The sequence below is a fragment of the Hemitrygon akajei genome, chromosome 17 (assembly GCF_048418815.1).
Source record: "Hemitrygon akajei chromosome 17, sHemAka1.3, whole genome shotgun sequence".
NCBI lineage: Eukaryota > Metazoa > Chordata > Chondrichthyes > Myliobatiformes > Dasyatidae > Hemitrygon > Hemitrygon akajei.
Genome location: NC_133140.1, coordinates 7,905,029 through 7,928,486, shown reverse-complemented (window position 1 = coordinate 7,928,486; position 23,458 = coordinate 7,905,029). Strand labels below are relative to the sequence as shown.

The window sequence follows — 23,458 nt, the reverse complement described above, 5'->3', positions numbered from 1 at the left end:
AAGTTCTATTAACTAAAGATAGCAAGATAGCATGGATAACCAAGGTGCTTAACTTCAACATTATCACACTTCAGTTTACTACTAACATTGGTTTAGAAACATAGAAAACCTACAGCACATTACAGGCCCTTCAGCCCACAAAGCTGTGCCGAACATGTCCTTACGTTAGAAATTACCTAGGTTTACCCATAGCCCTCTATTTTTCTAAGCTCATGCACCTATCCAGGAGTCTCTTAAAAGACCCTATCGTATCCGCCTCCACCACCATCACTGGCAGCCCATTCCACACATTCACCACTCCCTGTGTATTTAAAAAAAAACTTGCCTGACCTGTACCTACAGGTGTACTTCCAAGCACCTTAAAACTGTGCCCTCTCGTGCTAGCCATTTCAGCCCTGGGAAAAAGCCTCTGACTATCCACACAATTGATAACTCTCATCATCTTATACACCTCTATCAGGTCACCTCTCAACATCCGTTGCTCCAAGGAGAAAAGGTTTCATTGTTATACAATCTCTTAGACCTTTTAGGTAGTAGATCATTCATTCACTGATTACACAGCAAGCTCCAGAGAATGAAAAGCTTGCAGTCTCTGTATTCAAATAAATCAGTGGTTTTGAATGCATTTGATATAACTTGAGTGTTTTAAAATAAACCTTATTGGTCTTGGGATAGATCTATAATGGTAGTAGAGCTACTAGGACTTGATGTTTCAATCCCAATGATAAAGTTGGCACTCTTGATGTTGGCAGTGGCTTGGAGTGGTGACGAGGAGGGTAGCTACGTCATCGGGGTTATCAGGTGGGCACCCTCCTTCTTTGCCGTTTCGTTGATAAGCCCACGACGTCTCGAGAGGGCTTAACGGTGCTACCTGGCGTCCCAGGTACACCCCCCTCAGTTCCGTACCCTCCTGTCTTCATCTTGCAGCCCAGTTGTTGTCTTTCCTTTTAATCCAAATCCAGTTGCTGCTTTTCTCTGCTGCATTTGACAAGGACTTGATTGCTTGTTGGAGGGAGACACCCCTCACCCCCACCTTCTTCAATAGACTGGTCGTAGATGTAGCAATGAATCCCCTGCATCCCACTTCTACAGGGAAAATCTTGGTCTTCCAGCCGTTTTGAGCAGCTTCAGTTGCCAGTTCAGAGTACTTGGTCTTTTTCCTCTCATAAGCTTCTTCAATGCCATCTTCCCATGGTACTGTCAATTCTACAACATATGCCAGCTTGGCTGTTGTGGACTACAGGACTATGTCTGGCCGGAGTGTTGTAGCCGCAATGTCTGGGGGAAACACAAGCTTTTTCTCCAAGTTCACGTCCATTTTCCAATCCTGAGCAACATGCAGAATGCTTATGTTCTTTGATGTTACTTGGTGCTCTGGAGGTTGGGTTGTTGGTACAAATTGTGTAATGTGGACATTTTCTGCCAATGTTTGTGGGAGAGCGTTTACAGTGGTTTGCCTCTGTTCCAGGATTGATGCCAGCTGTCTGAGAACTTGGTTATGCTGCCAAGTATACCGCCCCTGGCTGAGGCTCATGGTGCATCCTGTTAAAATGTGCCTCAGTGATCCAGGTGCTTGACAAAGAGAGCAAGTGGGGTCTTCTCCCCTCCACTGGTTCAGGTTTTGAGGTGTTGGTAGGAGATCATAAGTGGCTCTGATGACAAAACTTAGCCGAGATCCCTCCGTCTCCCAGATGTCACGCCAACTGAGTTTCCTCTTTTCCAGGCTCTCCCAATTAGTCCATTGGCCCTGCTTGGCCATTGAAACGGCTCTGGCGTGTCACTTTGCCTCCTCACCTCCTCCGCCACGAGCCGTCTCTTCTGCACTGCTGTTGCCTTGTGCCATTGAGGAGCCTTTGGGACAAGCCCGAGACCGGCTCTCCCATGTTGGACTTGGCTGACCACATCCCTGAAGTGAAGAGCAGACCTAACATTGAACGGCTTCAGATGGGGTCCACTTCCTCCCCGTTGCCACACGGGGGGCCGCTGTTCTAATAACAGTATCTTCAGATTCAGTGAGGGTAATGACCAACCTTGCTTTGGTACATTTGTATTCTTCCACAAGACTTGTAATTGGTAATTCCAATTTGCCGTTCCAGTACAGTCCAACAAGACATAAGCATCGTGGAAGTCCAAGCCACTGTTTCACATGTGTGCTGATCACTCTTTCGAGCTTTTCCACCTTGTTGATGGGGATTTCATACACTGTTAAAAAGGCCACATGAGTCTTGGGAGTATGCCGAACTAGCAGCACCATAGCTTGAATTTTCCTGGCAGCAAGGTCTTGTTGATGCGAGCTATGTACATGATGGTACCCTTTTTGAGTTGTTTAAGCTGCTCAGTGTTCTTGAGCTTACCTTCGACCCAAGCTCTTCACTGGTATTTCTAAAACAGTTGGGACAGGTGTTCCATCAATATGAAATCTTTGATCCGTGAGTTGACCTTTGACAATGGAGATGCTTCTGCACTTGCTGGGCTTGATCTTCATCCTCATGTTTTGATGAAGTTTTGATGAAGCTTTTGCAGAAGTCTCTTGGTGCCGGGGACAGTTGTCATCAGTATTGTTATATCGTCCATATAGGCCGGTGGTAACCTTTGACCAAATTGTAACCGTTTTCCTCCCGCAACCCATTTTGAGGCTCTGATAATGAGCTCCATTGCCATAGTGAAGGCCAATGGGGAGATGGTGCACCCCGCCATGATGCCTACTTCCAGTGGTTGCCAAGCTGTGTTGAAGTCTGATGTTGTGAGACAAACTTTCAGATCCTGGAAATAGTGTTTTACCAGATTTGTTATTGTTGCAGGCACCTAAAAGAATTCAAAAACAGTCCACAGCAGGGAATGAGGAACTGATCCATAGGTATTGGACAGGTCGAGGAACAAGACATGCAAATCCTTTCCTTCTTTCTTAGCTGTCCGGATTTGATGCCATATGACGCTGATATGTTCAAGGCATCCCGAGAAGCCTGCTAAGCCAGCCTTTTGGATTGATGTGTCAATGAAATGGTTTTGTTTCAGATACTTTAAGTCTTTGTACCAACACGCTGAAGAAGATCTTGCCTTCTATGTTCAGAAGGTTTATTTGGCAAACCTGTTCAATGGTGGATGAATTCTTTTCTTTTGGGATCAGAACTCCCCCCGCTCTTTTCCAGGCTTTGGGGATAACTTGCTTTTCCCACGCAACCCTCATGTTTTTCTAGAGAAATCTCAGAACATCCGGGGTGTTCTTGTAAACACAATATGGAACACCGTTAGGGCCTGGCGCTGATGCCGATCTTGCCTTCTTCACTGCCTTTTTTTTTAACCTCACTCAGCTTGGGAGGGCTGATGTTAAATAGATGTTGTGGGGGTGAGATTGGTGGGATGTCAGCTGGGACAAGTATTGGTTCATCCTTTTAGCTCATCAGTGTGGGTGGTTCTGAGATATCTTTCAACCTCCTCTTCTGATGCTTTCGGGGATCTGCTTTTCTCTTTTGTGAAAATGCCTTTCACATATTTAAAGGGGTCTTTGTAGAAGTCTGTTCTAGCTTTTTCATTTTTGCATCGTTTCCTTAAATTCCCAGCTCTGCGCAACTTCGAGAGCCTCTGTTTAAGGTCCTCTTGAAGGAGGTTGATGCCCTCCCTTTCTTCTGCTGTTGCTTTTCTCCACAACTTCTCTTCTTTCTTTAATAAGTGGTTGGATTTCCTGGAGACCACAGGATTTGGGGGAATCTTTCCTGCTGATTTGTTCCTTCATTCCAAATTTTTCCTTTCAGTAGCTATAGATCAGGTCGCCCATCTTCTCCAACTTCTTTTCTGCTGATCCCTTAATGCCACTTAAGATCACGTTTACATCTGTATTGATGGTTTCCCGCTCCTTGTTGTTAGACTTTGGCCATTTCACCAACGGCTTACGTCCTTGCATGTTCTCCACTTTACGATGTGCCTGGCTGTGTCTTGGACTGCTGCTTGTGCCTGAAACTTCTTCCACATCCCGTAGGGTGCTGATACTCTGCGGACTGTGGGTTTCTTCCTGCCGCTGAGTTTCATGTGACTGATTTGACCTTCCTCTTAACAGAATCTGGTCAATGCGGGGCCCTAGGTTGGGGATTTTCAAGCATTTCTTCCGTCCTTGATGAATTTTAAGACCATGAATTGATGTTACTTTAGACCAGCCACACCTACAGGTCTGAAGAACATGTCTAGCTGCTGATTTGTCAAGAGTATTCCCACTTCCTTGATTCATTGTTGTGTCCATGCCAAGGTTCGTTACCGGGAGGTCAGTCAGAGAGTCTTCTTGCGCCCCCGCTCTCGCAGACTCTGGGGGTATACTTCTCTTTAAACTTTCCATAGCCAAATGAGGGTGGCTCTTGTGCCCTGACAAGGTGACGGAGCCTGCTGTTATGCTATGTAATGCTATTGCAGGCAGTCCTTTCCCATCATTTCCTTGTAAAGATTTTTTTTTGTTTTGAAGGGTTTGCACTGTTGTATCTTATTTGTAAATTAACTTAATTTTCTTGTCTGTAGTTGTTTGGAAATATTTGGCTGTCAATGGCGAGCCTGGTCATATTCATGCAGCTCCGCTATCTTTTCCATGAAGTCCAGCGTCGGCTGAAGCGTCATAAGAACTACTTGCGTGTGGTGGGCAACATGGAAGCAAGGTGAATATTTAAGATTTTAATTAGAACTTGCCACACAATTAATGGCAATGAAGAACACAATGATATTTAGTAGGTTCATATTTAATGTTTCATGCACCTATGCTGAGCTCATCAATTTCACCAACTTTATCTCCAACTTCCACACTGCCTTTAAACTCACTTGGACCATTCTCTCTCTGCCCTCACCCCCTGCCTGACCTGCTGAGTTCCTCCAGCATTTTGGGTGTTACATTACACATCTTCTCAAAGACTGGAAAGCACTCTTCATATATTTCCAAGGCAATCCAGAAAATTATTTTCAGTTGATCTGAGTAAACTCTGGGGGACCTGAATAACAGACCATTGGAGCATTGGACCATTCTTGAGCAATATTTTGTTTTGATGAATTATTCTAAGGCCAGAGTAGCACTGAGTGTCCTTAATGTTGCTCTGACTTGTTTGTTTTTTTAAAAAAAGAGTAATTTAGCAAATTTGAGCTTTTCCAAATTTAACAAATATAGTGAGTGACATGCAGTAGTAACAATATTTAAATGCTATTTATAATATTGTGCATGAATCTTTAATTAACAGATTTGCAGCTGCCACTCCTGAGGAACTGACTTCCAATGATGATGATTGTGCCATTTGCTGGGACTCTATGCAGTCTGCCCGCAAGCTCCCCTGTGGACATCTCTTCCACAAGTATGTGAAACAATATTTATGATAGATTATACTGGACAATGTTTTAATCACAGCAGAAATACAGAAAGTTCTCTGAGAAGCACTTCATTTTCATATACTCAGTATTTTTTTTCTTGAGCCCTCATATTTCACAAAAATTACAAAGTTGATAGTTTGATTTGCTTGTACATTGCAGCTACAGAAACCATAACATAAAATGGCTTAAAAAATGATATGTGTTTACTTATGAGGGGAAGCTTTACTTCCTTTCTTTATGGCATTTAGCTAGCATCATATTTTGAAATGTGTCTGTGTGTTCAGCTGTCAAGTATCCCATCTCTTCATTGTATTAATTGCAGCAGGTTAAAACGTATTAAATGGATGTTGTGTTTACGGAATTAGAATAGCAGTGAACTGACTGAAATTGGGATTAATGTTATTGGGTGGAATGAAGCCAAAGACCCTTCTCCTTCATTGTTCAGTGACCTTGTGGCTACCTTGGGTTACTCTGAAAATTCTCTCATTTGAAAATGGCTTGGATTTTACTGGTTGGAATAGAGTGATTAATGTTTAATAATTATCAGAAGCTTGTTAATTATTTTGGAGTTGCTGATCAAAACATTGATTAATTTTATAAAGGATATATTTTTTTAGGATGCAACAACTGATTTTGGCATCTGTCTCTATCACTAGTTCATGCCTTCGTTCCTGGCTTGAGCAGGACACCTCTTGTCCGACCTGCAGAATGTCACTCAACATCACTGAAGATGACCGTGTTGGCGAACCTCACCAACGAGACAACTTGGATGAGAACATAGGGCCTGTGCCAGTTGTAGATGGCAGGGCACATCTTAATCATCACAACCATTTCTTCCATTTTGATGGTAATCTACTTGTATTTTGTAATTATTTATTATGCTCTTGTATTTAGATTTTAAAATGTCTGCACAAGTTTATTAGTTTTTATCTCCTGAATTGCTACGTCCCATAAAAGTAGTATTTCATTCGCCAACTGTAAAGAAAAGTGAATCTTAAGGGCAGTCATGTATGTCTTTTTTGTAGAAATTGTTAATTGATGGGAGCACCTGCTTCGCTAGAGGCAAGACTGAATTCAATCAGAATCAGGTTTAATATCACCGGCATATGTTGTGAAATTTAATAACTTTACAGCAGCAGTACATGATAAATAAATGTGGAGAAAAAGCTGAGTTACATTAAGTATGTATATGTCTATAAAATAGTTAAGTTAAAATAAGTAGTGCAAAAATAACAGAAATAAAGAAGTAGTGAGATAGTGTTCATGGGTTCAATGTCCATTTGGAAATCAGATGGCAGAGGGGAAGAAGCTGTATCTGAATCACTGAGTGTGTGTCTTCAGGTTTCTGTACCTCCTTCCCGACAGTAACAGCGTGAAGAGGGCACGTCCTGGGTGGTGGTAGGGATCCTTAATGATCTGGAAATATTGAAAGATTAGTAGAAAATACAAATGATGCAGAGGAAAAGCCTTTTCAGATTATAAATAACTTGATATTATAGGCTGTGCCTCTTTCTAAATTGTTAACCAACATAAATCATTACAGAGCCCTGGGAGCAGATAACGCTACTCGATCCTTCCCAATTTGAATGATCTCTGAGAGAATGATCTAAGATGCATCAGCTCTGTCCTTTCAGAAAGATTAAGACAATGTGATTTGAGTATTCTGATTTTAATTTGATGTATGTATTTTTTGACTGAAGCAACAAGTTATAGAACACCTTATCTTTATTTAAAATGAGACTCATGTCAGAATTATGCATGCGTTCGGTTAATGTAACCTGTGACCAGACCAGATGTTGGTAATTGCCAGTAGCACTGGATTTAGGAATTCATTGAATGTGGATTGGTTTCAGCACTTCACAAATATAGTTTACACAAAATAAACTGCAAGTTGTAACAAAAGCATTTTCAATCCCTCCCCAAAGCGTATTTTCCAGCTGTATATTTTTTGATCAATTTCTGCTGATCTTTGTTTCAAAATATGACATTAAGCTTAATGTTACAATTTTTAATCATTACAGGATCTCGTATTGCTAGCTGGCTGCCTAGTTTCTCAGTGGAGGTGATGCATACAACAAATATCCTTGGCATCACACAGGCTAACAATTCTCAACTTAATGCTATGGTGAGTTTAGCAGGGGAATCCATGGTGCATTCTATTAATTTGTCTGTGTCTTTTTCTGTTAAGCAGACCAGTAATAACATGACCTGAGTTGCCAATATGGCTTGTAACAAAAAGAAGTTTTATTTAAGAACATCATTTAAATGCAGAGCCATAAGGTGCAGATTTTCTGTAAATGTATTTGTGTTCCTGAGTGCACCCCAGGGTTGTTTTCTTTAGCCACTCTCTATTTTAGGGATAACAACTTAAAAATTAGACCTAAACAAGTAGCAGATGGCCTCCCTTTCTCTGCTCTCCATTTTAGTTGAAAAAGTGTCTTTCCATTTGCTGCCTACTCTTTCTCCATCATATAATGTAAACTTTGAGTTTTGAGTTGTTATATGGTATTGAAAGAAAAGCATTATCTACCGAATTGGTCTATTTTGAATATAAATGTGCAAATGTCTATACATAGAAGGGTGTCTTCCTGTCAGCCATTTGTTCCGTTTGAAGTTTAGCTCCAACTGCTTGAAGCTAACATAAATGTAATATTTGTAGATCCTGTTGAAGCATCCTTAAATATTTAGTTTATTTCTCAAATATGTTTGCTGTAATTATATTGTTAGTCAACTAAATGGTGAAGTTTATATATTCACATTTGCCATTTTGTACTAATTTGTAGTGATCAATAGGGGGTGAATCGATACGGGTTATCCTATTTACATCAGAAAAGTCAGATGAAGTCTATTAATTTTGGCTTTAAAAACTGGCTTTGCATTTTTCCTATTGGCACTATTAAAAATACAAAGTATAATTTTGTAGTGTTCAAATTTTACTCATGGTTGTATTTATTTGGAACAGTACAGTTTTGTTCCTCCTATGATAGGTTCATGTAGAATAAGGCAAACATTTCCAGCATTTAGTGTAATCTTGCTTTCTTGTGCCTTACAGGCTCATCAGATCCAAGAAATGTTTCCCCAAGTTCCATATCATCTCGTTCTCCAGGATCTGCAGCTAACACGTTCGATGGAAATCACCACTGATAACATACTTGAAGGGAGACTTCAAGTTCCCTTTCCCCAGCAGGTCAATGTTCCTTTTTGCTTCAATATAGGGAAAATTGTGTTGAACACTGGTTTGACCTTAACTCAAATTTTGTGGTCAATTCCAGTTGACAAATTATAGGAAGGATGCAAAGCCTTTGGAAGGCTTCTTTTTACAAGAATGGTTCCTGGGATGAGGAACTAATATTACACAGAGATTTGAGAAGTTAGGATTGCTTTCATTCAAGAAAGTTGAAAGGCAATTCAATAAAAGTTAATGATTTGCTTATAATTGTACAACCTAACTGTTGTTAGGTTTGAGTATGATATGGGTTAGTAGTGTTACGGAGCATTGTATAAGGGTATAGCATTATATAGATCAGATGGAAAGATGGGTGGAACATAAGCAGAAGGAATTTAACGTCAAGTGTGAGGTGATGCATTTTGTGAAATCAAATAGGGTTAGGACGTGTACAGTACATAGCAGAGTGCTAAGGAACATTGAGCAGAGGGACCTTGGGGTTCAAGCCCTTAATTTTCTAAGTGGTAACTCTGGGGTAATGAAGAGATAATGCGGCATGCTTGTCTTGATACATCAAGGTATAGAATATAAAAACTGGAAAGTTATGTTGCAACTTTACAAAACACTGATTAGACTGCACGTGGAGTAGTGGGTACAGTTCTTTTTGAAACACGACATAAAGGATATGGCTGCACAGGAGATACTGCGGAGTGCATTTACCCCGTGGCTGCCTGGATTGGAGGACTTTAATTATAGGGAGAGATTCGGAAGACTGGGTTGTTTCCCCAGAATAGAGGAGACCGAGGGCTGACCCTAGAGGTTATAATCAGAATCGGGTTTATTATCACCGATATGTGACGTGAAATTTGTTAACTTAGCAGCAGCAGTTCAATGCAATACATAATATAGCATAGAGAGGGGAAAAAAATAAATAAAATAAAACATAATAATAAATAAACAAGTAAATTGATTATGTATATTGAATAGATTATTTTAAAATGTGCAAAAACAGAAATACTATTTTTTTTTAAAAAAGTGAGGTAGTGTCCAAAGCTTCAAAGTCCATTCAGGAATCAAATGGCAGAGGGGAAGAAGCTGTTCCTGAATTGCTGAGTGTCTGCCTTCAGGCTTCTGTACCTCCTACCTGATGGTAACAGTGAGAAAAGGGCATGCCCTGGGTGCTGGATGTCCTTAATAATGGACACTGCCTTTCTGAGAAAATGATAGGTAAGGATAGGGTATATAGTCTAAGTCTTTATCCGTGGTAGGCGTATTAAAAATGAGGGCATAGGTTTAAGATGAGGTAAGTTTTTAGGTACAGTGGATTCCAATTAATTGGGACACATTGGGAACAGTATATTTTGGCTCAATTAAGTGGCTGCCCCAGTTAACTGAAGCTTCATAGAAATAGTTAAAAAGGTATAAAAAAGACTAACTACTGTTTAATGGAGTAGCAAATTAAGTATTTAAATGAAATACAGAACAAATTAGAACACTGTCAATATTACTACTGTACTATAAAACTGTATTAGTTATCAACAGACAAATTACTCCAGTGTACACTACCGCATTCTTTTGATTACCAGTAAAGTAATACATTCACTGCCTTCGTTCAATGCTATGGACAATTGCATTTTCCACATCTTAATTTTCATTATAACATTCAAGATGATTGTTGATACCTTCAAAATGGGTCCACAATCCCTTATCTGAAATTCTGAAATCCAAAAAGCTCTGAAAACCGAAGTTTTTTTCGCCAACAGCTGACGTCACTCAGGTGTTACGTGGCAGCACTAGCAGAGGCCGCCAGACGTCAGTTGTGGCTCAGTGCTCATACTGGTTATACTTGCATTTGCTGTTCGCTGATATTTTGTGTTCACTGTTGACTTTGTGTTTAATTTCACTGTGAAAATGTCAAAAAGAGCTGCAGATACCCCTATGGGTAACAATGAGAAAAAGAGAAGGAAGCATCTATCAGTACCAATAACACAGAAAGTGGAGTTATTGCAGAAGCTTGATCGTGCTATGTCTGTACAGTGTCTTACTGAAGAATATGGTGTCAGAATTACCACTGTATATGATTTAAAGCAGTGATCCCCAACCACCGGGCTGCGGACTTGCGGTTGGGGACCACTGATTTAAAGAAACAGAAAGACAAGTTACTGAAGTTTTATAGTAAACACAAAGTACACTGCAGATGCTGTGGTCAAATCAACACATACAAACAAGCTGGATGAACTCAGCGGGTCGGACAACATCCGTTGAAATGAGCAGTCAACATTTCGGGCCGAGACCCTTCGTCAGGACTGAAGGAGAGTGCAGGGGCCCTATAAAGAAGGTTGGGGGGGGTGGAAGGTGCCAAGTGAAAAACCAATCAGAGGAAGGATCAAGGGGTGGGGGAGGGGAAGCAGGGAGGGATAGGCAGGAGAGGTGAAGAAGGAATGTAAGGGGAAAGCACTATGGGTAGTAGAAGAAGGCAGAATCATGAGAGAGGTGATAGGCTGTTGTGCTTAGCCACACAGTCATAAGTGTAAAGCCAGTAGAGCAGGGGACAAAGCACATAGCCTTGTGGTGATGAAGATCATGCAGGAAATGTGGTTACCAATCCAAACTGACTGGGATCTGCAAGTGAGGAAATTGAGAATCCAATTGCACAAGGAGGTATTGAGGCCAAGGTCTTGGTGCTTATTGAGGGGATGATGGCATTGAATACTGAGCTGTAGTCGATAAAGAGCATCCTGATGTATGCACCTTTGCTGTCCAGATATTTCAGGGTTGAATGAAGAGCTAATGAGATGGCATCTACTGTGTACTGTGGACCTGTTGCTCCAGAAGGGAAATTGGAGTGGATTTAAGTCGTATTTCAGGCAGGAATTGACGTGTTTCATCACCAACATCTCAAAGCACTTCATCACTGTGGATGTAAATGCTTCTGGGTGATAATCATTGAGGCAGGTCACCACTCTCTTCTTGGGCCCCAGTATAATTGAAGCCTGGTTGGAATCTGTAAAGTATTGTCTGCAGTTGTGGTCAAGCAGGTTTCATATGGTCTTCAAGAAAGCATTGTATTTAGTTTGTGATTTATTTATCACATGTACATCAAAACATAGTGAAATATGTCATTTGCATTAACATACTATATAAATAAAAAAGGTTTGTGGCATTAGAAGAGATGATGGTGGAACCAGAGTTGTTATGGTAAAGGGTGGGTATGGAAGAGATGTGCCATAACCATTCTTGTGTCTAAGATTAATTTAATCTCCTAATATTTATTATTCCTATTTCTGCTGTCTTCAACAGCGACAAGATAGTAGACCAGCATTAAATGGTACAGTTTTGGATGAGGACAATGGTAATCCAGCTGATTCAAGTAGTGAACAGCAGGTAATTCATTTTCCACGATATTATTTGATTATCCATTTTGTGGAATATTGCTGTACTGCAGGTGGAATCTACACCAATTGCATCTTGTTTAGGTATTTAAAAAGCTCTTACCTGATAAGTAGGACCTTACTGTCCTTGATAAGTATTTTTTTATATTTAATATATACATCCTCCTTGTGCAAAAAAAACTTGTCACTCAGTTCTGTTTGAATGAACTTTTCACCACGGGTAGTGATCTCATTGTGGGGTTTAGTCCTTCATCTTGGTGTTCCAAATATCCAGAAAGTTAACTTTCACCCTAAATTTTGGAACCAAACAATTCCAATCAGACAGCCTTGACTGTTAAAGGAGGGTTCACTTTTGTCTTATGTCAGGTGAGTCATCAGTTTTTAACAGAAAGACAGAAAATCTGGTTGTTATCCTGTTTTTTGTGTGGTAATTGCAATACACAAAATGGTTGTAGCATTTCTCACATTGGTGACCAAACATAAAGGCACAATGTTTTTTTTATATTTGAGTCTCCATTTTAAGATTTTTAAATCATCATTTAGGAATTGTGACATTTAATACTGTATGTGCAAAATTTTCCCAAACTAAACATTTGGAAAAAATACTTCTTTGGGCCCCACAGTAAACTTCTATTTCTCAGTCTCTATATTCCTCTAGTAATTAAGTCAGACTGCTTATACCCTTATTGTGTGTGACCAAGATGAACTTCAAACCACTAATCGTTGATATGGCAGCCTACCTGTTTCCATTTCTGTGAAATCTGTCTCTGTCACTGCCTTTGCACGACTTTGTGACTTCTGAATTTGGATGCCAAATACCATGGAAGATCCAATTCATTTTGCGCCTAATTTTCTCAGCTGTTGTTGCCAGTAAATTCTTCATGATAATGTACCAGTTTACTTGGATTTCTCCCTACATGAGAACCCACAGAAAGTTTTACCTGGAGTAGGTCTGTGATGCCAATTATTTTGGAGATTTTTACATTGGCAAAGTTAAACTTCATTGCTTTCAATTGAAAATAGTTTTGAATGTTGGACATTTCAGAAACACCAGCTATTTATCTGACAAAACTATCAAAGTTTATGTTTCTGAATATCCAAAAGTGCTGGGCAGCAAGATTATTTTTCTGGATGCAGAGAATGTAGACTAAATGCTGGAGTGAATCTTGCTCACTGAATTATAGGTTAATGTTTTTGTTCATTTGTTAATGTTAATGTTCATTATTTTTGTTGCCTTTCTGAATACTCAGAAAGGATTCATAACTTTTCATCAATCTCTACAAATTCTTTGAGTAAGAATATAGTTGAGGATAGTACAATAGGTACAATGGCCCAGACTTTGCTGAGTGGCCTGCTGCCTTCACTCACTGCTGGTGTTTCCTATTCTCCTGAACTTTCCGTTTCCAGATCAAAATGGCTTATTTATCTGAATTCTCTTGGAAGCTGAAGCAATACCAGAGCCTCAAATTTAGTAATTTGGTGATGTGGGCCAGAACAAGTAATTGTGAAAATAATATCAGCAAAACCCTGTCCTGCCAAGGCTGTTCGGTGTCTTCATTGCTTCGCTTTCTGATGTCCAGAAGTACTTAAAGTAAAAATTATTCAAATTTGTCTTTTAATAAAATTTAAAAAGAAAACAATTAAAACATACTTTCAAATTGTCAACACAAAGTGCACTGCAGACGCTGGGGTCAAAGCAATATGTACAACAAGCTGGAGAAACTCAGCAGGTCAGGCAGCATCCATGGAAATGAACAGTCAGTGTTTCGGGCCGAGACCCTTTGTCAGGACTGAAGAGGGATGGGGCAGGGGCTCTATAAAGAAGGTGGGGGGAGGGTGGGAAGGAGAAGGCTGGTAGGTGCCAGGTGAAAAATCAATAAGAGGAAAGATCAAGGGGTGGGGGAGGGGATAGGCACGAAAGTTGAAGAAGGAATGTAAGGGGAAAGCACTATATGTAGTAGAAGAAGGCAGAATCATGAGAGAGGTGATAGGCAGATGGAGGAGGAGGCAGAGTGAAACTGGGATGAAGGAAGGGAAATTGTCATGTGTTTTAATATTTCCAATAAAAATTTGCTTTATATTCGGCTTTGTCATCACAACTGTGAAGTTCCTTAGTCTTGCAGGATCGGAGGTTTTAAATGCAAGAGGTTCTTTGTGTACCATGTTCACTCCAGCAATGGAGCACAGTTGTAACATTGCTGGCAAAGCTCAGCCAGTAAATTTGGGATTTATGCATGTCTGTGATAGATGGCGCATGACTGCTACCAAAATCCAAAAACAATATGTTTGGGTTACCAAGAAGACTTTCAGAGTACTGGATGGTGCTCTTATGTATATTGGAATATAAGGAATTTAAAAGGAAATAGACAGAACAAACAATATACTGGTTTCAAAATAGTGCAGGTATTGGTAACTTAGTGGCAAATGCAAGGATGTGGTGTCCTACATTTGCTGCTGGGAATTTAAACTAGTCCTTGGCTTATTTTGAAATCTGCAGATTACAGTAAATTGGAAAGAATCTGTAGGTTTGACAAATCCTGAGAAAGACAAAAAACATATTATAGTCTTGCAAGTTGCTATGTTTTGGCGGTAATGCTGGTATACAATTAGAAGTGTTGGTGGGTGTGGCATTTAGGAACACAGCCACACAAATTATTAAATGTTTATGGTGTTTGTAAAGGGGAGAAATAAAATCTGACAACTGGCTGCATTTCTCAATGGGTAAAAATTAAGAAGAAACGTTAACGTCCTAACTAGACCAAGTTTTGTATTCTGTGAAGGTTACTCGACATGAATTGAGGTTAATGCTATTAGGAAGATTTAAATAGGCTGAAGTTTTTTTTTAAAGAATACAGAAGACTTTTTGAATCTTCTGGAGATTTTTGCAGAAGTGTTTGATAAGTTAGATGCAAAAATATTGCCACTCGTGAGGCAAGTTACAGCTCTCATCATAGTTCTATTTCTTCCTGTTGCTTTATATTTTTTATGACCCAGTGACTTCATTATTATTATCTTCATATTTTAAACTGCTAGTTTCATAAATCTATCTTTCCATTTAGCAGTCTTATCTCTAAATAATTGGAAATGTTGCTTGTTTCATGAAATTTAAAAAAAAAATATAAAGTTTACAGTCTGTTTCATTTACAAGTGAAAATTCAAGTTTATTTATCATGTACAGCGAAACATACTATGAAATGAATGCATCATTTGCTTTAACAATAACACACCCGAGGGTGTGCTGGGAGCAGTCTGCAACTGTTGCCACATAGTCTGGCACCACTTAGTACCAGCAAATATTAACTTTCTATGGAAAAGGCAATGAAAATATTTTTCCTTTTGCAGTTCCCAAATTCTAGGTGGTGTAATAAATTACGTAGGTTCATTATAAAGTGGCAGGTTTTTGATTGTTTTCTTTCAAGTTTGTGATTATTTTCATTAAATCATCCAAATGCAGTTCAATTAATTTGATTTAAAGTTTAAAGTTTAAAGTCTAAATTTAAAGTTTAGAAATTACCATGTTCCATGAAATGAGAAAGTGTAATTCACTTTAAGGCTGAAAATCACTGGTAAAATTAGATTGATACCCTTCAGAAGGATTACATTAACTCTTATAGATCGCTTTTTATTTCTTTCATTCCTTGATGGAGATGCTCTAGTCTTTGCATCTTGATTAACAAGTAACTGCAAATCTGATTATTTATCTCGTAATGCAAGAAAGATTACAATACTTAAAACCAACTTGTTAATATTCCTTTATACTGGAATGAGTAAATTAAAACTTAAATTAATTGCTACATTAGGTGTTGAGTTAAAAGGTATGAGTTTCTAAGAAAGTGTACCTATCGAGTCTGTATAAAGGCCTAAACAATATGCCTTTGTATCTTCAGCCTGAGCCTCCAGCCCTTGAACCTACCCACAGTTTGGAAGAGACATTTGGAACCAGAACTGCACTAGTCGAATTTCCAGCTGAGGACTTTGAAGCACGGGGAAGTCGCTTTTCAAAGTCAACAGATGAGAGACAACAAATGTTAGTGCAGCGCAAAGAGGAATTAATTCTTCAAGCACGGAGGTATGCTGAGGATTGGTAAAAAGCTTTCATTTAGGGTCTATTCATCAATAGGGCATGAATAGACTGGGCTTTCTATTTTTGATGAAAGACTATTAAGTTAAACATTAATTTTGTTTCACTCTACACAAATACTGCCTATGATGATGATTATTTGTGGATGTTTTTTGTTGTATTTCAGATTTGTAGCATTTTATTTCTGAACTCTAAAGATTGCTTAGAGCCTTGAATATGGTTGACAAAAGATTGAGAAATGCTAAACTATAATTATTTGACAAAGTTACTGCATATATTTCAGTAAAAATTAACAGAACTGTTAGCTACATAAAGTAATAAACGGGATTTCTTTCTTTCTTTTTCAATCTTTTTATTAATATTAATAATATGAACAAAATACAATTGATATATTAATAAAGGGATTACAAACATACAAATTCCCATTGCACATGAAAGAATACATAAGCAATGATTACAGTATTACAGTTTTCCCAAAACATGAACCATACAGTATATGTATGAACAAGGTAAATCTAGGTATTTCATAATATATGATATAAAAAAAACAGGAAAAAGAAAAAAAAATGTTTGCAAAATTAACTAAACTACTAATCTAATAGCTAATAAAGAAGAAAAAAGAAGCAAAAAAAGAAAAAAAGAAAAACTAGAAAAAGAAAAAAAAAGGGCTGTTTATAATATCTCACAAGAATACATAATCATCAGTGTCGTCAACTCCGATCCTCTCAACATAAATAAGATTAAAGCTGGAAAGTCAAATAAGCTTGGAACAGGGTCATATTACATCATATGAAAATATTGAATAAATGGTCTCCATATCTTTTCAAATTTAATAGAAGTATCGAATACACCACTTCTAATTTTTTCTAAATTTAAACATAATATAGTTTGAGAAAACCAATGAAATACAGTGGGAGGATTAATTTCCTTCCAATTCAACAAAATAGATCTTCTAGCCATCAGAGTGAGAAATGCAATCATTCGACAGGCGGAAAAAGATAAATGAAGTGAGTCCATCATTGGTAAACCAAAAATTGCGGTAATAGGATGGGGTTGTAAATCAATGTTCAATACCGCAGAGATAATATCAAAAATATCCAATATTTTTTCAAAAGCGGACATGACCAAAACATATGAGTTAAAGACGCGATTTCAAATTGACATCTATCACAAATAGGATTTATATAAGAATAAAAATGAGCTAATTTATCCTTGGACATATGGGCCCTATGTGCGACCTTAAATTGTATTAATGAATATTTGGCACATATAGATGATGTATTAACTAATTGAAGAATTCTATCCCAATTCTCAGTAGGAATAATAAGATTAAGCTCTCTTTCCCAATCATTTTTTTGTCTTATAAAGGGGCTCTGAACATATCTTCATAATTATATTATAAAGTTTTGATATAAGCCCTTTTTAAAAAGGGTTTAATTCAAACAAACTCTCCAAAATATCTGAAGATACAAAATTTGGAAACGTAGGAAGTACCGTACTTAAAAAATGCCTAATCTGTAAATATCTAAAAAAATGAAATCTGGGCAAATTATATTTATTAGATAATTGCTCAAAAGACATAAAACAATTGTCCAAAAATAAATCAGAAAATCTTAGTAATCCCTTAGTTTTCCAAGCCGAAAAAGCTTGATCTATAATTGAAGGATGGAAAAAGCAATTAGACACAATAGGAATATTTAAAACGAATTGAGTCAACCCGAAAAATTTCCGAAATTGAAACCATATATGTAAAGTATGTTTAACTATCGGGTTAAACAGGATTTCAAAATCAACATTAGTATCATCTGATGGGAGAAGGGCCCATTAAACACAACAGAAAATGAATGAGAAAATGGCATGCATTTTGAATAATTTGTCAGGCCTTTAGAGGCATGAATTTGCATGCCTGATATCTTGAGGAAATACCAAATCAGGAAGTTGCCAAAATTTATATGAGGAAAGAAGAAAATACTGACAGTAAATATTAATGTCACATTCTCAGGACCTAGGTTTGTCCCACTCAGGGCTTTAAATTTCCTTATTTACTTTTGTTGAATAAAATTCTTTTCAGAAAGTGGGGTCTACAATTAAAAATATACTTGAAAGCTTTGACTGTTTTTGGTTAATCAGAGTGGGAGCAGGGTATTGGAGTTTGGACTTTCTTTGTTAAGTCTATTGATGTAACACTCCATCCCCTTTATACCTAAGCAGCTTCTCCATAAATGCATGCATGCTATTCAGTTCAAGCAATGCAATCAAGCTACATTCTCACCCAACCTTGACCACATCAACCCCCTCCACCACTTTGAGCCACTTGACCCTCCTCTACTCCCCACATGCACACACGCACACACCCCCGATACAACCATATGTACTTAAGTAGGTGGTTTATCAGTATGGAAGGACTCACAGGGAGGGAAAGATGAAAAAAGAACGTTTATAACAATGTGAACATTTTATTCTCTCTCAGACGATATGCAAGTAGAAGCCAGAATGAAGCAGACAGTTTATCAAATGATGACGCATCCTCTGGATCATCATCGAACAGTATTTCTTTACGGCGCAAAGCCGAACGACGACACCTGCAACAACAGCAGAACTCTGGTTTTGATGATGCAAGACTGAGAACCTGGAATTTTGACACTTCCTGAATTGCTTGTTTGCCTCTGCTTTGCTTGCAGCAGTAAGAGCAGGACAAGCATCATCCCAAACCACTCTGCAAAGTCAAGCCATTGAGATGGGTGTTGTACTGTCACATATATACTGTAGCTGCACGAAAGGAGCCAGCGTTAACAGTATTTGGGGTGGGAAGTGGCATGGGTGATTTTTTTTTTGATATATATACAGCTTAGTGGAAACAATAAATGGCTTTATACCTGCAAAAGAGAAACTTAAATAGCTACAAGTGTCCAGAAGCTACTTCTAAACTCAAAGGAAATATACACAGTATACAGGTTTGTTGTGTTGGACTATGAAAGGCCACCTAGTTCTCTTGAACTCATTGGGCAGTGCAAGATGGTTCTTTCAGGATTAGTCAACTAAGCTGCCGTGTAGTGCTGCTTGATGGTAATGTTGGTCATATTTTTTTTCCATTGTACAAGAAACCAAACAATTTTACACATTTCTCACCAGTCCCTCATTCTACCTTTTTTCCAGTTTATATTATATTGCCTTTGCTACTTCAATGGCTTCCTAGTCTGTAATTCTTAACTTAATTCTGTTAAGTTTTATTTGAATCCTTAATTGTCTCGTTTCAAATTGCTGTAGGTAAACTGAATTGTACTCTCATCATTCATTATCTCCAAATAGTTCTTGTCAGGTATGATATGGTGGTTTCAGCTTTTATAATTGGCATTAGAGTGGATTGATATTTTGCTGCCTGATGGGTTGCTGCTACTTCTGGAAAAGTAGTGTGGAGATTTGAAATGATGTGATGGAAAGTTACAAAGTGACATTCCATATTTAAGATTTTAAGACAAAAACTGTTTTAATAGGTTTGAACAATTTCAGTCCCACTTCTCAGAACTTGTTACTGTAAGCACATGCAATGCACCACCTTCTATAACAATATTTTTTCTCATCAGTTTGACATGAAAGTTTAAGAACTGTGTCTAATATACAAGTAACATGTGAAAGGCCTTGAGAGCCTGCATTCTGTCCTTTCAGGATGTATCTGGTGTCCAGAAAGTTTGGCTGTCAGAATCTCCATTCATAATTCTTAAACTTTTTGAGGTGGTTAGACATGTTTTACCAGCTCTATGGTGTTTTATGCATGATTTGTTTAGCATAATGTCTAGAAATGGCCACATACAAGTTACAGATTTATTTAATATTCTGTTCCCTAACTTCTGAATGTGCTGATTTTTACAATTTTATGCATTATTTCAAGTAACTAATACTGAGCTAAGTTGTACTGAGCATTTCAGTGTTTACAGTTGGGTAACATAACAGGTGACTGTATACTGAAAAACAACATGAAACAATACTTGTTAGTTCCTGTTTTGACTATTGTTTGGATGTTTTACCACAATCACTGCTGCAGTGACAATATCTTTTTTCCAGAACCTTTTTTGGGAAGAGAAAATAAAAGAATAAATCCTAGTTTCTGTTTCTTTTCTTTATAATTGAAATAGCATTCTAGTGAATTAGTTTAGCAACCAATAATACATAAAACTTGAAATTAATTGTAATTTTTCTCCATCATACTAAAAGGAACAGTAGTTTTACTTCCAGATTCTGCACAAAACAATGGTTAGGCAGGAATGCAACTGCTTACTGTTGAGCTTGTGTAGATAAATTTTGGGAGGGAAGATCTTCAAATATCAGTGCACATTGTTCCTTTCTTACTTTCAGAATTCAACTGCTGTAAATTGAAGTAGGAACTCCTTTTAAAGAAGAATCTGTTGAAACCTAAATGTACCAAACTGAAGAATGAGTGAATGTGTAGGAATTCGTAAAATGCCTTGTGATTCTTTATTCTGGGAGGATTTGACTATAGTTTGTTTTGCATATTAAGCACTATTACCACTTTTTCATTTTTTACAAATATTTAAATAAAATGCATTTTTGGTTTGCTCAAAATGAATATTGTCAGAATCCTTTTTGCCTTTGGTATACTTCTCAGGCTTTTGCATGTAAACTTCCAGCAGAAATGTATTGATCTTGTCCAACCTGCCCTTGGAGAATTACTTAAAGCCACATATAAACTCTTCTGTAATGCAATTCAGTACCTATTTCAAAAATTTTGATAGGGATATTCACATTCTCACCCAATGATCGGAATGTACTCAGAACTCTGCAATGATTTACCATGATACTTAATCCTCAAGTGGAAGATATTAATTATATCAGGAATGTCTAAACCAAAATGTACCATCCTGGCCAATTTGATTCCTGGACAGTGCTGAATTGTGTGCCATTGAACAAGAGATGCTACCATTGGATATTTATGGTGCTAGTAAGATATATCAGTCATGTATCTACTTGGAAATGTATTGGTAAAATTGAGTGTTAAATTGAACTTGAATGTGATACCATAGAATACTACAGCACAGAAAACAAGCCATTTGGCCCTTCTAGTCTGTACCAAAACTTAATTTCGCAAGTCCCACTGACCTGCACCCAGTCCATAACCCTCCAAACCTCTCCCATCCATGTATCTATCCAATTTATTCTTAAAACTTGAGAGTGAGCCTGCATTCACCACCTCAGATGGCAGCTCGTTCCACACTCCCACCAGTCTCTGAGTGAAGAAGTTCCCCCTAAACCTTTCCCCTTTCACCCTAAAGCCATGTCCTCTCGTATTTATCTCTCCTAATCTAAGTGGAAAGAGTCTGCTCGCATTTGCTCTGTCTATACCCCTCATAATTTTGTAAAACCTCTATCAAATCCCCCCTCATTCTTCTACGCTCCAAGGAATAAAGTCCTAACCTGTTCAATCTTTCCCTTTGACTCAACTCCTGAAGACCTGGCAACATCCTAGTAAATCTCTGCACTCTTTCAATCTTACTGATATCCTTCCTATAGTTAATGGACCACAACTGCACACAATACTCCAAATTTGGCCTCACCAATGTCTTATACAACCTCACCATAACATCCCAACTCCTATACTCAAAACTTTGATTTATGAATGCCAGGATGCCAAAAGCCGCCTTTACAACCCCGTCTACCTGTGACGCCACTTTCAGGGAATTATGTATCTGAACTCCCAGATCCCTTTGTTCCTCCACACTCCTCAGTGCCCTACCATTTACTCTGTATGTCCTACCTTGATTTGTACTTCCAAAATGCAGCACCTCACACTTGTCTGCATTAAATTCCACCTGCCATTTTCTGGCTCATTTTTCCAGCTGGTCCAGATCCCTCTGCAAGCTTTGAAAACTTTCCTCACTGTCCACTACACCTCCAATCTTTGTATCATCAGCAAATTTGCTGATCCAATTTACCACATTATCATTCAGATCATTGATATAGATGACAAATAACAATGGACCCAGCACCGATCCCTGAGGCACACCACTAGTCACAGGCCTCCAGTCTGAGAAGCAATCATCCACTACCACTCTGTCTTCTCCCACACAGCCAATTTTGAATCCAGTTTACAACCTCTCCATGGATACTTAGTGTCTGAACTAACCTCCCATGTTGGTCTTTGTCAAAGGCCTTACTAAAGTCCATGCAGACAACATCCACAGCCTTTCCTTCATCTACTTTCTTGGTAACCTCCTCAAAAAACAATACAAGATTCGCTAAACATGATCTACCACGCACAAAGCCATGCTGACTATCCACGATCAGACCTTGGCTGTCCAAATACTTATATATCCAATCTCTCAGAACACCTTCCGTCATCGTCGAGGATGATGGTCTTTGTTCCATTGATCTATCACAGAGCTAAGACGCCTGTGCATGTATTTGTTTAACATGTACTTGATGTTGCACTCCAAGAAGCACACAATACTTCACAAATCAACCAACTGATTCCAATGGCATGGAAACCACAACAATTGGAGCTGATGGATTTGTTGCAGCCTTCATCTGCATTCACAGCCATTGAGTTCGAAGTAACTTCATTGAGGTCTTGATTGGATTGTTCTTTGTCAGGGTCCTCACCCTCGACCTTACCTACCAGGAGCATAGCTCCAGACGGCATCACTCTCGGGATCTCAGGACCACACAAGCTTCTCCACCACGACAAGGTGACAATCCACGAAGAAGAGAACATCTTCCAATAATTTACCTACTACTGATGTCAGGCTCACTGGCCTGTAATTACCTGGTTTACTTTTGGAGCCTTTTTTAAACCATGGAAAAACAATCCTCCGGCACTGCACCCATGGCTAAAGACATAGTAAATATTTCTGCCTGGGCCCCTGCAATTTCTATACTAGTCTCTCTCAAGTTCCGAGGAAATATCACGTCAGGCCCAGGGGATTTATCTACCTTTATTTGCTGTAAGGCAGCAAGCACCTCCTCCTCTTTAATCTCTATATGTTCCATGACACTACTGCTTATTTCCCTTCCTTCCATATATGCTATGCCAGTTTCCTGAGTAAATACTGATGCAAAAAAACTGTTTAAGATCTCCCCCATCTTGTGAGGCTCCGCACATAGATGACCACTCTGATCTTACAGGGGACCAATTTTGTTCTTACTATCCCTTTATTCTTAAGATACTTGTAGAAACCCTTTGGGTTTACCTTCACATTATCTGCCAAAGCAACCTCATGTCTTTTTGCCTTCCTGATTTCCTCAAGTATTTTCTTACATTTTCTATCCTCTGCAAGTACCTCATTTGTTCCTTGTTGCCTATACCTGCTGTACACCTCTCTCTTTTTCTTAACCAGTTCGCCAATATCCCTTGAAAACCAAGGTTCCCTATGCCTGTTAACTTTGCCTTTAATCATGGCAGGAACATGCAAACACTGCACTCTAAAAATTTCGCCTTTGAAGGCTTTCCACTTACTGAACACATCTTTGCCA

At 38.6% G+C, this 23,458-nt stretch overlaps 1 protein-coding gene across 3 annotated transcripts in view; it reads left to right on the top strand.

Moving 5' to 3' along the window:
- amfra (autocrine motility factor receptor a) overlaps positions 1-20,554 on the top strand; it is an 87,282-nt gene extending 66,728 nt beyond the window's left edge. For 2 of the 3 annotated variants that reach the window (XM_073069640.1, XM_073069637.1), the window contains 8 exons: positions 4,504-4,637; positions 5,208-5,318; positions 5,991-6,181; positions 7,356-7,459; positions 8,387-8,521; positions 11,801-11,884; positions 15,780-15,961; positions 18,444-20,554. In XM_073069640.1, the coding sequence (XP_072925741.1) occupies positions 4,504-4,637; positions 5,208-5,318; positions 5,991-6,181; positions 7,356-7,459; positions 8,387-8,521; positions 11,801-11,884; positions 15,780-15,961; positions 18,444-18,624 (1,122 nt within the window). In that variant the 3' untranslated portion in view covers positions 18,625-20,554. The remainder of the gene's footprint in view (positions 1-4,503; positions 4,638-5,207; positions 5,319-5,990; positions 6,182-7,355; positions 7,460-8,386; positions 8,522-11,800; positions 11,885-15,779; positions 15,962-18,443) is intronic. The other variant, XM_073069638.1, reaches the window with a different exon arrangement.
- Positions 20,555-23,458: the final 2,904 nt, after the last annotated feature.